The sequence below is a fragment of the Suricata suricatta genome, chromosome 14 (assembly GCF_006229205.1).
Source record: "Suricata suricatta isolate VVHF042 chromosome 14, meerkat_22Aug2017_6uvM2_HiC, whole genome shotgun sequence".
Lineage (NCBI taxonomy): Eukaryota > Metazoa > Chordata > Mammalia > Carnivora > Herpestidae > Suricata > Suricata suricatta.
Genome location: NC_043713.1, coordinates 72,394,838 through 72,410,016, shown reverse-complemented (window position 1 = coordinate 72,410,016; position 15,179 = coordinate 72,394,838). Strand labels below are relative to the sequence as shown.

Here is a 15,179-nt window from a genome sequence, read left to right as displayed (position 1 = left end):
ACCCTCTGTCACTGACATTCATAGCCTAGGAGGGGCTTTGTTTATACACACATCAATTTTTTTTTTTTTACTTTGCCTCCAAGTTAGCTAGCATATGGTGCAGTGATGATTTCAGGAGTAGAGTCCAATGGGTCACCCCCTGCAACAAACATCTACTGAACGCCTGCCTCTGGCAGGGCCTGCGGGGGGCCTGGGGTTGTAGCGGCAAACATGGGGCTTGCAGGTGTCTGTGGACAGTAAAGAGGTCATTTCAGGATGTGCCAACCAGGAGATAAGTGTACTGATGTGACAGTGACAGTGTGAGTGCTGGGCCTGGAGCTGGTGGGGAGATGAGAGTGGGGGAGTAGGGTGGGGGCGGGGGAACTCCTTCAGGTGGGGTAGGCTCGTCCCGAGACCTGAGATTCTGGCTGAGACCCGAAGTCTGAAAGGAAGCGAGTCCTGTGAAGAGCTGGGTGCAGTGTCCCAGACCAGACGACGGAGGGCGAAACGGCCGGGAGGTCGGTGTGGCTGGGGCCTGCGGCAGCTGCGGAGCGGAGGGCGCTCTGACGGCAGGGAGCAGGTTGTGCTGGGCCGGGGTGCGGGGTGGGGGGGGCACTGGTGGCCTCATACGGCACCTGCCGCGACCTGATATACGTGTGAACAGGACATGCTGGAGCAGAGGGCCCGGAGCACGGCACAGGGGGCAGAGAGGAAGTGGAGAGGCTGTGCAGAGGTCTGGGCCAGGCATGTCAGGGGCGGGTGAGGCAGAGTCATCTGGGATTCGGGGGGTGTGTTGGGTAGAGGACCGGCTGCACTGGCCTGGGGGCGGGTTAAGTCAGGGAGAGTCCTCGGGGGAGGGTCTCCTTGAGCAGGTGCCTTTTCAGCAGGGGGCCCTGCGTGAAGATGTGGGCCGGCTGCTCAGGCGGGAGCTCGAAGCACAGGCCTGAGGGGGGAAAAAGGAAGGACTTGTGACCCGGGCTGCCGCAGGGATGGGCCTCCAGGACGTTGTGCTGAGTGCAATCAGCCAGTCCCAGAAGGACAAATACTGTGTGCTGCTTTCTGTGAGTTTTCAAAAGTGGCCAGATTCTGAGAGATGGAGAGTGGAATGGTGGGTGCCCAGGCCCAGGAGGGAGGGCGGGAGCCAGTATTTGACGGGGACGGAATTTCAGAGGAGCTGGGGGAGTTTGGGGGAAGGGCCTTGCTGACGGTGACGCAGCGTGTAAATGTACTTAACCCTATGGAACTGTATGCTTCAAAACGGTTGAAACGGTAACTTTTATGTGTGTGTTTTACCATAATAACAAAAAAGTAGGCGGAGCGGAGGTCAGGGCCATGTTGACAAAACTGAGACAGGCTGAGAGACTGTGGCGGTGGGAAGGCAGCCCCACGCCCCGAGCTTGCTTTCCTCCTCTCCCCTTGAGCCCCTTAGTCGAGGGCCTTTACTATGAAAATGTCTGAATGTCACTAAGTGGGCTGAACCTTGAGAAGCTGGAAGGCAGATCCTCCGCATTAGCTGCCGGTGTACCTGGTGGTCCACACAGGGCGGTTCTGTGCGGCCCTGGCCTCCTCAGGCCTCACTGAAGCTGCTTCGCCCTTTGCCAGGACGCCCACGAGTTGTTCCACGTCATCACCTCGTCACTGGAAGATGAGCGGGACCGGCAGCCCCGGGTCACACATTTGTTTGATGTGCATTCCCTGGAGGTAAGCCATTCAGACTTCCAATACACATATGTGGCTCGTGCATATTCAATAGGTATAGGGAACACAAGTTTAATCTTTGTACCACTCTAAACTCAAAAGTAGGTCTCGGGGCACCAGGTGGCTCAGTCAGTTAAGCATACAGCTCTTGACATTGGCTCAGGTCATAATCTCACAGTTGTGGGATCGAGCCCTGTGTTGGGCTCTGCACTGGGCATGGAGGCTGCTTGGATTCTCTCTCTCCCTCTGCCCCACGCCCTGTCTGTGCGCATGCTCTCTCTCTCAAAAAAAGTCTCAATAAAAATCTCTAGTGGAAGTGGGGCTGGGGGATTGTCTTAAGCTGTAAACTTTGCGGTTGGTGACTTTGGTTAAGGTGTCAAGGCTCTTTAAAATGATTCATTGCTGCGATTTGTGTTGGCTTTGAGAAGAAAAGGGATCCTCCCCCTGCCCCCCCCATCTGATCTAGGGAGCAAGGAGCCATAGGAATGCTGAATGAGTCCTCATGTCTCTGGAACGTTATAAATAGTAGGGCGTGGATAAAAGTTAACTAGGAAAGGGGTGGGAGGGAATATTCCAGAGAGGGGAAGTGTGTTTTGATTGCATTTGATGATTAGGTGCTGGCGCCACCCAGAGAGGATCATCAGGGCTGCTTTGGGGCTCTCCTGTGAAAAGTCGGCTCTAGGTGGCGCCAGCACAGAGGCGCTGCAGGAGCAGGGTGAAGGCGGTAAGGGGTTGCAGGGGCCTCTCCAGCCTCTTCTTTTTTCTTTTTTCCCCACAGCAGCAGCCAGAGATAACTCCGAAACACATAACCTGCCGCACGAGAGGTGATCATTCCCCTTGAACTGTAACACAGAAGATGGGTACTTTTGAGATGTGATGGTGATTTGTTGTTGAAGAAAAAAATTTGTTTTCTGGTGACCTCCAGTCCCGCTTGAACTGTGTGTACTTGCAAAGGAGCTTGTGTTTTAGAGACAGCTTTACGCTGTTCCCTCGGACCATCTTGAACTGTTCCCCTCACACCGGGGCCTTGCTCGGTTTCCAGCTCCGAACAAAAGTAGTGGGCTCATTTCCACGTCAAACAAGGGTTTCCTTTCTACCTTCTTGCCTTGATCTTATTTGAAGAACTTAATAAAGCTGAAGCTGTCATGTCCTCAGCAGATGCCCACAGTCCTCCCCAGAAGGAAACTGTTTTCCTAGGATCTAAACTTAAGGAGAAAAAAAGACACACTAATTCCTTTGTGTATTGAAATCAATGACCATGGGGATAATGGAGTGATCATTGTCCCCATTTCCAGCAAAATGAGGCTCACAGAGCTGAGGTGACTTCCTGGGTCACAGAGCTAGTGGGAAGCAAAGCTGGGACCCAGACCAGGGTTGCTGGAGTCTAGGGTGTGCGTTTCTGGCTAGGACACCATGCCGTTTGTTCCTCTATCCAAAACAAAACAACAACAAAAAAAAATCCCAAAATAACCCAGTTCTTCAGAACTTATTCTGATGATTTTCAGAAGTTTATTTCACTTTCTGGAATGTTCACTTGCGGTATCCATCTTTGGACATCTCGAACAATTTAAAGTGAATGTTTGTGAAAATACATTGTTCAGCGCAAGTTCCCTTTTTTAAACGTGGCTGTCCCCATTATACAGAAACCACACTTAAGGACCTGTATAAATTTTCCTGTGAAAGGGAATGGGTTGTTTTTTTGATGGAAGTTGTAAGGAAAACTATTTCAGTTTATTTTCCAGGAACGTTTTTTTCTGAAAGTGGCAGTTTCTATCACGTACTGAAAAGGAGGGTGAATTTTGAGGTCGGTGCCAAAGGGCTAGAGGTGGCATACCAAAACGTGTTCTGTGTTCCAGGGTCGCCTCACCCCACACCCAATCACTGGAAATCCCAGCATCCCTTCCACGGAAGACTCACGAGCAACATGGTCTGCAAACACTGTGAACACCAGGTAACTACAAGGCCGGTGCTCCGTACTTTCTAGCGTGGTTTTCTCAAGTCAGGATTCGCGAAGCACCTGCTGAGCGCAGACTGACGTTGGCATATGGCGTTTGTCATCTCCTGGGCTCTGCACACTCGGTGGACGGCCCGCCTCCCTTTAGTCAGTGCCAGCCTGTCATTTGACCCTCGGGTGATGTGTTCTGCACTAACGGCAGCAGGCCCGTTGTGGATTGGCAGGAATTCGAGTCTACAGGGACGGTAGACACAATAGATTCTCTTGTTTGGGGTGTTTTTGTTGTTGTTGTTGTTGTTTTGCTTTGTTGTTTTAAAATAACTTTGGGGCGCCTGGGTGGCTCAGTCGGTTGAGCCTCCGACTTCAGCACAGGTCAGATCTCACGTTCGTGGGTTCGAGCCCCGTGTCAGGCTCTGTGCTGACAGCCAGCTCAGAGCCTGGAGCCTGCTTCTGGTTCTGTGTCTCCTTCTCTCTCTGCCCCTTCCCCTCTCATGCTCTGTCTCTCTCTGTATCAAAAATAAATAAAACATTTAAAAAAAAAATAAAATAACTTTTTATTTGGAAAACTTCTGACATAAATACAAAAGTAGAGAATTACGTAATTCTCACCTTGATCCGTTTTAGAACGTTTTCGTCCCCCCACCAAAAACGGCCTGTACCCATTAGCAGCTGGTCTCCATTCCCCCCACACTGGGTCCCCTGCGACCACTGACCTGCTCCTGTCTCTATAGATTTCTGTCTTCTGGACATTTCATACACACGGAGTTGTACAATATGTGGTCCTTTGTGACTTGCTTCCTCCACTCAGCATCATGTTTTTCTTTTATTCTCTTAATATGGTGAGTTGCAGCGATTGATTTTTTTTTTATGTTAAACCAGGCCTGTGTTTCTGGAATAAACCCTCTTTATTGTGATGTATTCTTTTACATATATTACCGGATTTGATTTGCTAATATTATCTAAAGGAGATTAGTGTCCTGTGTTCACGAGGAATATTGGTCTTAGGGTTTTCTTGTAATGTCTTTCGTCGGGTTTTATGAGGATTATACAGTATTCATAAAATAAGCTGGGAAGTGCTCCTTCCTCCTCTGTTTCCTGAAGGACTTTGGTTAAGCTTGGTATCATTTCTTCCTTAAACACTTGTGAGGATTATCTGTTTCTTTTTCTTTCGTTTTGTTTTTGCAGAATTTCTTGTGCAACTTTGCCTTGGCTTTTTAAGCTCTGCTTTTTTACATTGATGGGTGTGTGTGCACACATGTGTGTGCTTACATCATGCAATTTTCATGTATCCATGGTCTTTAGAATTCATATACTCCATGTAAAATACAGGAAACCTACAAAAGTAGAGTTCTATTACCCCATTTTTTGTAGTATTTTTGTCATATATATTACATCTACATATTATAAACTCCACAGTAATATCATAATTTTTGCTTTAAACAGTTTATGTGTTTAAAAGAAGTTTTTGAAAAAACGTTTTCTCTTTATCATTTTCACTGTTCTTTACTCCTTTCTGTAGACCCAACTCCAGTTGATGTTTTTCCCCTTTGGCCTAAAAAGATTCCTTTAATATTTCTTATGGGTCTATTGGCAACAAATTCATTTGGTTTTCATTTACATGAAAATGCTTCCGTTTTGCCTTTTTTTTTTCTCTTGGGGTTGCCATTGGTTTGGTTTGATTTGTTTCATTTGCTTTTTTTTTTTTTTAATTTTTTTTAATGTTTTTATTTATTTTTGATACAGAGAGAGACAGAGCATGAGAGGGGGAGGGTCAGAGAGAGAGGGAGACACAGAACCGGAAGCAGGCTCCAGGCTCTGAGCTAGCGGTCAGCACAGAGCCGGACGTGGGGCTCGAACCCACGAACGTGAGATCTGACCTGAGCCGAAGCCGGAGGCTTAACCGACTGAGCCACCCAGGTGCCCCTCATTTGCTTTTTTGACTGAAGTAATTTGGCACATCTGTTTCCAGCCATGGTGGCTCGTTAGGAGACAGATAACCAGGAAAACTCATCTCAGTTTGGGGAAGGGAAGACCAGCTGGGCAGAGTGCGTAGGATTGCTTCGCGTCCCCTTCCAGTACATGAAAACCCTTGCGTCCAGATACCTGCCACGGTTGACTGGCTGTTTCACGACACCAGGGAAAGGCAGGGAAAGGGGGAAGATCTGGGTGAAGAGTCGTAGGGGAAATAGGCCTTAACAGAGGCCTCACCGTGGTGTCTCTCTGCGCCTTGCTGACCAGTTCTGAAAAGCACATTACCAGGGCGCCTGGGGGGCTCAGTAGGTTGAGCCTCAATTTCACCTCAGGTCACGATCTCGCAGTTCATGGGTCCTAGCCCTGCATCAGGCTTATTGCTGTCAGTGCGGAGCCTGCGTTGGATCTTCTGTCCCTCTCTCTCTTTGCACCTCTCTTGCACCCTCTCTGAAAAACAAATAAACCTTAAAAAAAAAAAAAGAAGAGAGAAAAGGCATTACTTCTTGAGCAACCTAGCAGGGACAGAGGGAGCCTCACAGCTTTACCGTGGGCTCTCAGCCTGTGGTTGGTGAATTTCCAGTACTTGTTCTAGATAACGGAGCCCTCCTCTCTCCTTGCTCCCCCTATCCGCCTACCCCTGCTGGTTTTACATCTCCTTCTGACTCCCACCATGGCCACCTGCGGTGTTTGAAGCAGTCTACAGATTACACTTGAGCGTCAGACAAAGAATAACTGACAGATGATATGTAGGGCCCCCTGAAGCAGGAAGATAGGCCCGGAAGTGGGTGCATGTGAGTGACATCATCCCTTCGGGGGCGGAGCTGAACCATGTAAGCTGCTTTGAGCTTCTGCTAACCCCCCTCCACCGAATGCCCTCCACCCGACCGGTCAGAGCCCGCTGAGGACATGAGACGCGCCCCGGCCTCACAGACTGGCAGAACCAGGGCCCAGACTCTCAGCACCGGCAAGGTTCCGTCCTCCATTCTCTCCCAAACTGTGGAGACATGCCTTGTGTCCCTTCATTTTTTCTTTCTTTAAAAAAAAATTTTTTTTAATGTTTGTTTATTTTTGAGAGAGAGAGACAGAGTGCAAGCAGGGGAGGGTTAGAAAGAGAGGGAGAAACAGAATCCGAAGCAGGCTCCAGGCTCTGTGAGCTGTCAGCACAGAGTCCGATGCGGGGCTCAAACTCACGAACTGCAAGATCGTGACCTGAGCTGAAGTTAGACACTTAACCAACTGAGCCACCCAGGCCTCCATTTTTTTCTAATGCAAAGTTGGCATTATTCATACCCTTCTCCTGTACGTACGGTGTAATTTTTTTTTTCTCTGCACTGCTTACAGGGTTTTCTCTTTATTTTTGAGTTTCAGCAGTTTGTCCCTGCTGTGCCAAGGTGTGGTTTTCTTTGTATTTGCCTGGAATTTGCTGCATTTCACAAATCTGTACATTTTTTCCTCTAAACTTGTACATATTTTTTGCCATTATTTCCCCCCCAAACGTTATGCCCCTTTTTCCACTTGTTGGAGCACTCGGAGCCGTTTCACAGCTCACCGAGGCTTCCTTTGCTTTTCTTCAGCCTCTTTCCTCCATGTCCTTCAACTTGGGTAATTTCTATGGACTTACCTTCAAGTTCACACTGTCTTCAGTTTGTGTGCTTGTCCAGCCAACTTTCGATTTTGGTTATTGTTGCTCTTGGTTGTATAATTTCTATTTGGTTCTTCATAGTTGCCGTTTCTCTGCTGACACTGTCTGTCTGTCCTCCATCAGGACTGAATAACGGTCTTCTTTGTGTCCAGAGCATATCTGTCGTGGTTCTTGTTAAGGCCCTTGTGCTAATTTCAGTATCCCAGTCATCCGTAGGATCCTTCTCCGTGGCTCACGTTTTCTTCTTTCTTTGTAGTGTGTCTAGTCATCTTTTATTGCATATTAACATTGTAGTAGAGACTTTGGATTCTGTTATATTTCTTGAAAAAATGAACTCCATTCTGGCGTATGGTTAACTTGGCTGAGCTCAAAGCCAGACTGTCATCCCCATGTCAGGCAGCAGAATCACAGCTGAGTGTTCTCGGCTTCTAGCTCCTGCTTCTTGCCAGGCCCCTGGCGCTTCCCTACGTGTCTGGGGGTGGGTGTGCCCACGTCATGTGCGTGCCTTGGAATTGGGCAGGGTTTATACACTGATCCGGGGGCTCCTCCCCTCTGTGGCTGCCCTCTTTCTGGGATTTCCTCCAGCCTCCGTAGCAGCGCTGAACGCAGCCCTCTGAGCCTGCCATCCTCTGAGACTGCCGCCTTTGCCGCTCAACACTGCCCCGCAGACACTGGGGAGCGCCCGGTGGCGGGTCACACAGTGGAGATTCCACGCGGGGCTCCTGTTTTCCCCAGTGCTGGCAGCAGCTCTCCAGTCCCTGTGTTTTGTTTCGGGCCAGAATTGACATGCATCGTCTCAAGGACAGCCGGTCTAGCCAAGCTGCTCTGTCATCACCAAAAGCACAAACTCTTAGCCTATTTTATCATCTGGGATTTTTGGGGTTTTTTTTTTTTTTTTTGGCAACTAATAATATAACAGGCACGTCTTTCTGTATACTCACACATTCTTCTGCTCTGCTGTTTTTCATATAGTATTCTGTTCTGTGGACATGATGTGATTTATTTAATCAGTCCCTGGAAACATTAACTATTTACATTGTGCCGACGTAAATAATGCTGTGACGAACATCCTGGTAGTTTTGTCCAAGGTTGTCTCCTGAGGGTAGAATCCCTACATTGCTGCGTCAGGCACGTTCTGTATCTTACAAGCTATGCTTCGGTATTACTGTACCCATTTTGTTGACAAGGTGGTTGGTCACAGAATTTGCTTCTGGGTAAGTATGCTGTGTTCCATTATGTTAATGTGGGGCCTCTCGACACAAAACTGTTTCATAGGCGTGTCTTCCCATCTGCAAAGCTTTGACTTGACCCTACATCCTTTCTGGATTTTCTGCACTGTGTGTTTCAGAGTCCTGTCCGCTTCGACACCTTCGACAGCCTCTCACTGAGTATCCCAGCTGCCACATGGGTAGGTGCTGAGCGATGGCTTACTTGGGGTCTATCTTGGAGACGTTTAAGTCTGAAAGGGCTTCGAGGCGTTTTGTGTAGCTGAGGTCCTGGGCGTTACTCAGGCGTGTGGTTGGCTGAACCTGTCTTAGTTGTCACGTGCGGTACCATGGCCCGATTTGGGGGAGAAGAAAGGGATGGTTTTTCTCTGGCCGCAGGAATTTCGGCGCTTTTGAATTCACACACACATACCCGTGTTAATCTCAAATTCAAAGATATCTAGAACAGTGTAGAAGTCCTTAAGTTTCTGCAGCGTTGTGTCCTTGAACCCACTCGTAGTGGCAGTCCTAGGGTGCTTTGAGCCCACCTCTGCTCGGGGAACGCCTAGTAGCATCTGTGAAGCTTTATTGCCATAAAAGCAAACAGAAAGCACTGGGCTCACTCTGCCGTCTGTGAACGGTTTTGGTGTAGCTCTCCTCTACGTCGTCATCGTGAAGTTTGTTTTCTGGTGCTGCAGGGCCATCCGCTGACCCTGGACCACTGCCTTCACCATTTTATCTCATCAGAATCGGTGCGGGATGTCGTGTGTGACAACTGTACGCAGGTATGCCCCTAACCCCCACTGCCACCCCCCAGGAGCCCCCCGTGTGTCCTGATGCAGCGCCTCTCCCAGCGAGCTCTTCTGACTGTGCCCAGATGGTCTTTTTAACCACAGCCACGTGACTTGGCTGGGAAATGGGTAGCCTGCGGACCAAACCTCTTTCCTGGATGAGTTCTACCTCGTCCACAGAATGTTCACAGGAAAGCTGTGCCCCCCCCCTTCGGCCCCCGGCCCCCCTTGTCTCACGCCCTGCTGCACTGACGCTTACCTGCCCGACTCCCCTGAGCATTTGTGTTCCATCCTCTGAAGAAGGGGAACTGTGTGGAGCAGAATTTTTGAAGACAGAGAGCAGGTGATGTGCCCATGTCAGAGTTCTAGTGTCACTCCTTCACCTCTCTTGCCCCCTCTGTCACTTGACGACTGAAACTGAGAACAGCTCACGGTCATCCCGTCAGCAGGGCCAAAGTCCAGGCCAGCTGAATGCAGAACACAGCCCGACCCGCGGCCGCCACAGATGCTGCGTTTCAGGAATTCTGCAGAGGCAGGTTTCTTTCGTTTCAGATTGAAGCCAAAGGGACGTCCAATGGGGAGAAGGTGGAACACCAGAGGACCACCTTTGTCAAGCAGCTGAAGCTAGGGAAGGTGAGCCCGCGCCACGCGCCTTGTCGGCCTGGCTCTCGGGGACTGGCCGGGTCCTGCCCCCGACACTCGGCCACCCCCGGTCTGTCTCGCCCGCAGCTCCCCCAGTGTCTCTGCATCCACCTCCAGCGGCTGAGCTGGTCCAGCCACGGCACGCCCCTGAAGCGCCATGAGCATGTGCAGTTCAATGAGTTCCTGATGATGGACATCTACAAGTACCACCTCCTGGGGCACCGACCCGGGCAGCACGGCCCTAAACCCAGTGAGAGCGCCGGGCCCTCCCTGGACCTGCAGGACGGGCCAGCCGCCCCCAGATCAGGTGTGTGCCCCAGGAGCTAACGCGCAGCGCAGAGGAAAGGGCTTGGGCGTCACCGCCTTCTGGGGCCCTGACGCTGTGAAGGGAGCTGGTCCGTGGTGGCTTCAATACCTGAGAATGGCAGCACTGGGGGTACAAGCAGGAAGATCCCTTCAAGAGAGATCAAACTCCTATAGTAATGAGATGTGTGGTTTTAAAAACGATACCATAGTTGAAAACATATGGGAAGAAAACCTTAGCATCGCCTCTGACTGAGTGCTCATTGGCTCTGAGCGGTCCAGTGAATCTCTCCCCCTGCCCAGTATGGTCATCTCAGTCCCACAGCAGACCTGGGGAGGGAGAATCCTGGCTGATGATCACTTGCTTCCTCGTTACCGAATCCCTCACTGATCTAGTTGCCCCGCTCTCCTCCCTCGAGACGAGCCACGGAGCCGGGCCCCAGTGCGGCCGGCAGCTCTTGTGACCGTCAGCCCTGCTGAGGGGAACGTCGGGGCCCAGGAGGTGAAGTGACTGGTCGGAGGGCAAGCGTCAGTCCACTGGGAGAGAGCCAGAGGTCGTGATGGGCAGGTTTTCTTTCTTTCATTTTTTTTTATTTTGAGAGAGACAGAATGCACATGGTGAGGGGCAGAGAGGCACAGTGGCAGAGATCAATCCCAGTCTGTCCCACACTGTCAGCGCAGAGCTCACATGGGGCTTGAGCTCCTGAAACTGTGAGACCACGGCCTGAGTAGAAATCAAGAGTTGGGGGCTTAACTGTCTGAGCCACCCTGGCTCAGTTTCTAAAACTGTGTTGGGCAGTTTCTAAAAGCTATCTCATCTAACACATGGGGCTCTTTAGAATCAAGTAGACAGGAAACCCCAGTCTCTAAGGGCTCTGAGCCCAACCTCCCCCCTCCCCCCGCTCCCAGCTCCCAGCTCCCAGCCAAGCCAGAGGACTGTCCGCCCCCTCCTCTGGTGCTCCTGACTCAGCGTCCCTTACTGCTTGTATTCTTTCAGGCACCCAGTTGTGGGGGCCGGCAGGACATCACTCCTGGGGAGACTGTACCCGCCTTTTCTCAGCGGGTCGAAGAGTGAAGTCAGGAGCGGCCGTAGTGGGAAGAGGGCTCAGTCTTAGCCGCAGTTTTAAATCAAGGGCCGCCTCTCCCTGGGTTCTTCCTTTCTCGGGGGAGCAGAGGGGGTGCTGTGCCAGTCGTCACAGCATGCTAGCTATGGCCACCATATATATGACCAGCAGGGACTGACTTGGTACCTGTAGGCCCCCAGAAATGACACTTGAAAGGAAAAGGGATGTCAGCATTGCCATTACTTTATCTGCGTCCATAAACACTTATTTACGCTGTTCCCCTTGGTGCTCTTTAGGAAGCTGCTAACTGAAGAAGAGAGAATGCTGAGGTCGGTGGTTCTCACCAGGGAGCTTTGTCCTCCAGGTGACAAAACTGTCCCCCAGGGCAGTACTGGTGGCATTTCTGGTTGTCGCAAATGGGAGAGAGGGGTTACTGGCATCTGGTGGATCGAGGCCAGGGGCACGAAGAAGGACCCCACTACACAGGGGACAGCCCCCGCCACAGCCAGGCATTATCCAGCCCGCGTGTCTGGGGTGTCTGGCTTGAGAAAGCTTGGCTTGGTCGAAATGCCAGTAAATTAGCTACAGCTTAACTCGGGTGTGCCTTTAGCATCAGGCATCAGAGATCGGAGTCTTCAGTGTTCACAGAGCTGTCAAAGCGAACAGCAGACCGGGCGCCTGACACGCTTTCTCTACTTGGGAGTAAACAGTCCAGGACAAAAAGGACATTTTATCAGTCAGCGTCCCACAAAATGGAACACTTGATTTCTCTCTTTACAGCATTGCGGGGGAGTTAAGCTCAAGGTGATCAAAGCCACGGTTTGTTCACTGTGACTTGTAATTGCCTTGGGCCTTTTTCTCTTGCAGTTTTGAATCAGCCAGGGGGCCCGAAAACACAAATTTTTATGAACGGCGCCTGCTCCCCATCTTTACTGCCTACCCTGCCAGCCCCAGTGCCCTTCCCGCTCCCGGTCGTTCCTGACTACAGGTGAGCCGCTCCTCAGGGCACAGTCTTCGTCCGTTGTCACTGTTTCTCTCGGCTTCCAAGATTAGCTTAGCACAGAATGAATGCCAATGTGGATGGACATTTGTCTTTCATCTTAAGGTGAAAGTGATTTCACTATTATGCATTCCTGTTTATTTTTGTCCAAAATGGAAATCACTTTAAAAATAAGAATTCTAAAAGCATGTACAATGTAAATGCATGTCTCGTGTGTATACACGTGTGAATGCATGCGTAGAGTATGAAGGAAATGTCAGATTTGTCGGGATACCATGTAGAGGTCAGCAGTTAAACCCCCAAGGCCTTCTGCTCTGTAAGGGGTGTGTGTGCGCGTATGCGTGTGCACACACATGCAGTACACACACACTCACAGAAGGGGCGTCTTGCCATGCCACTGTCAGCGCAGGCTTTCACGTCTGTGTCACATGTATGAGTGCTCCATCATGTCAGTCCCCTGTCACTGAACACCTAGGATTCTTTTCCTTTTTGCCCAAAACCCTCCTTCTTCCTGTTTGTAAACCACTGGCATCCGCTCCTGCCGTTCAGCTCTTCCACATACCTCTTCCGGCTGATGGCGGTGGTCGTCCACCACGGAGACATGCACTCGGGACACTTCGTGACTTACAGGAGGTCCCCACCTTCGGCCAAGAACCCTCTCTCCACCAGCAACCAGTGGCTGTGGGTCTCCGATGACACTGTCCGCAAGGCGAGCCTGCAGGAGGTGCTGTCCTCCAGCGCCTACCTGCTGTTTTACGAGCGCGTCCTCTCCGAGATGCAGCGCCAGGGCCGGAAGTACAGGTCTGAGGAATGAGCGGCCCAGCCCAGAGCCAGGGCCACGGCGCTGTCCGCACGGGCCAGGAACGAGGCAAAGTCAGACTGTGTGTGCACACGCAAGCGGCCCCACTAGAGTCCTCGGCCTTCTGGTGTGTTCTAAGAGCAGGCTCGCGCAGGGGCCGGTGGCCCCAGTTCCACCCGGATCAGTCTCCCTGAATGGTGCGCGCCAGACGGTGTCCTTGGACTGGACAGCATCCATCCCGTCTAGAATGTCTTTTTACTCACCTGCTAATTAAAAGAAATCCAGCTCCAGAAGCCACCGTTTTTATATTGGGCCATGTTAGGTGTTCTCAGAGGGAAGGTAACTTTGTCTAATCCTCTGATGGCTTTCAGCCCAAATCTTTTATTTTTCGTAAGCTGGCTCATAAAAATCGTTCACAAGAATTGGTGAAATTATTAAAGGCAACAATTTAGAAGAAAAAGTGCCTTTCCCTTTCGATTGCTTTTGTAGCACAGCCATTTGGGAAAATACACATTGTCCAGGAGCCCCGTAAACAACTTTTGAAAAGCTCTATTCCTTCCCAGTTTCTCAACGGAGAGCAGCAGGACAGCGAACGCCTGAAGAACAGCCACCTTCTCTCTCTGTGGGTCATTTCTAATCTTCAGATTCTTTATCTATAGTAAAAGTGCACCTACCAGGCCTGCCCCTGGGAAATGCTTTCCCTGCTCAGCCGGTTGTGAGTGAGCCCCCGGTCGCTCTTAACCCCCTGCCTCTCAGACCACCGAGATGCAACTACGGTACGTCCTCAAATTGTGGGATTGCCAGCCTGGGGCAGCCACCGCGCCAACGCCCGCACTTCCTCTGCTCTGGACAGAGCCCCGCGGTGGACGGTTATTCCAGCTCTGTTAGGAGCCCACGTGGAGCGCCTCAGGCTTACAGGTGGAGCTGGGGACTGTGTAAAAGGACAATCCTAGCCTTGTTTTGAGAGCTGCGTTCAGAAGGAAGGGCCTGACGGTGGGGTGCAGTCTCTCTGAGCCTCAGTTTCCTCATTTGTAAAGTGAACGGTTAAGACTCAGTGAGCATCAAAACCCCATCCCTTTCCACCAAAAAAGAAACTTCTCAATTTTTAAAAAACCTATCATTACAATTGGTGATCTGGTATTGTCATTTTATTACAGGTCCATGTTCGAAATTTATCGGTTTCTAGTAGCCTGATACAAAGACTGTTGAGCATGCTCTTCCCTCTGGAAAAGTGTCATGAAAGCCGCCCAGGACCACAGAAGTTTGAGGACACAGTAGTATCTATGTTTTAGCTAGGTTTTATTTAAAAAAAAAAAAAAGATACCAAATTCAAACAGACTCTTCAGAGTTAAGATTTGGAATCAGAGCTGTCTGAAAGGTCCCCTGAGGTAAGGCTAGGACCACGCTCGCTTGGGGGTTGGGGGGGGATGGCAGACACCTCTAGACAACGCCTGGGTGTCAGCTCAAAGCATAACTGGCCAGGCGATCACCATCCTGCCTGGCCCCGCACCCCCAAGGACTCAAAACTCACTACCGATTGACTATACTGTGAAGGTTCTCCAGGCCACGGGCATCAGGGAGAGCAGCAGTGCGAAGCATCTGAGGCCTTCCCTGTGATGCCCCTTCCTGACTGCGGGGCCGGCCCTGGCTTTGACATTGAACCGAGCCTGCCTGTTTTGCCTGAGTCCAGTGGAACAAATGCCCAGTTATGTGACCTTAACACTGCGCTTCTGCCGCTGCTTACTCCTTGAAGTCTGCCACTAAAGAGACACGCTGGGCACAAAAGGGGACGCTGGGCACATGAAAGGGGACAATCCTCTGAATGGTTAGCTGTCAGCAGATCCTTGGTCAGAGGCCAGGTGTGAGCCAAGGTCTTAAATGTGAATGATCCCCGTGCAGAATCTCTTAACCGGACTTAAAGCTGACTTCCTCATTCTGTAAATTATTAGCAGCAGCCACATCATCTTATTTCTGGCTTTAAGTTATTTACAAAGTGGCTTCTCTTGGCAAAAACCAGAAGTTAAACTAGTAGTTTATGCCATGATAACTGCTGATTTATGTATTTGCTAAAGGTACCTTTTGTATCTGCTGTGTATTATAGTAATAAAAGAATCTTTTTGTTAGAAAAAAA

General features: G+C 50.5%; 1 protein-coding gene across 6 annotated transcripts in view; it reads left to right on the top strand.

The window, feature by feature from the left end:
- The window catches only part of USP30 (ubiquitin specific peptidase 30), a 27,720-nt gene extending 12,541 nt beyond the window's left edge, over positions 1-15,179 (top strand). For 3 of the 6 annotated variants that reach the window (XM_029922532.1, XM_029922528.1, XM_029922531.1), the window contains 9 exons: positions 1,582-1,680; positions 2,456-2,501; positions 3,534-3,628; positions 8,593-8,652; positions 9,148-9,234; positions 9,793-9,873; positions 9,970-10,189; positions 12,117-12,237; positions 12,799-15,179. In XM_029922532.1, the coding sequence (XP_029778392.1) occupies positions 1,582-1,680; positions 2,456-2,501; positions 3,534-3,628; positions 8,593-8,652; positions 9,148-9,234; positions 9,793-9,873; positions 9,970-10,189; positions 12,117-12,237; positions 12,799-13,063 (1,074 nt within the window). In that variant the 3' untranslated portion in view covers positions 13,064-15,179. The remainder of the gene's footprint in view (positions 1-1,581; positions 1,681-2,455; positions 2,502-3,533; positions 3,629-8,592; positions 8,653-9,147; positions 9,235-9,792; positions 9,874-9,969; positions 10,190-12,116; positions 12,238-12,798) is intronic. The other 3 variants (XM_029922529.1, XM_029922533.1, XM_029922530.1) reach the window with 3 other exon arrangements.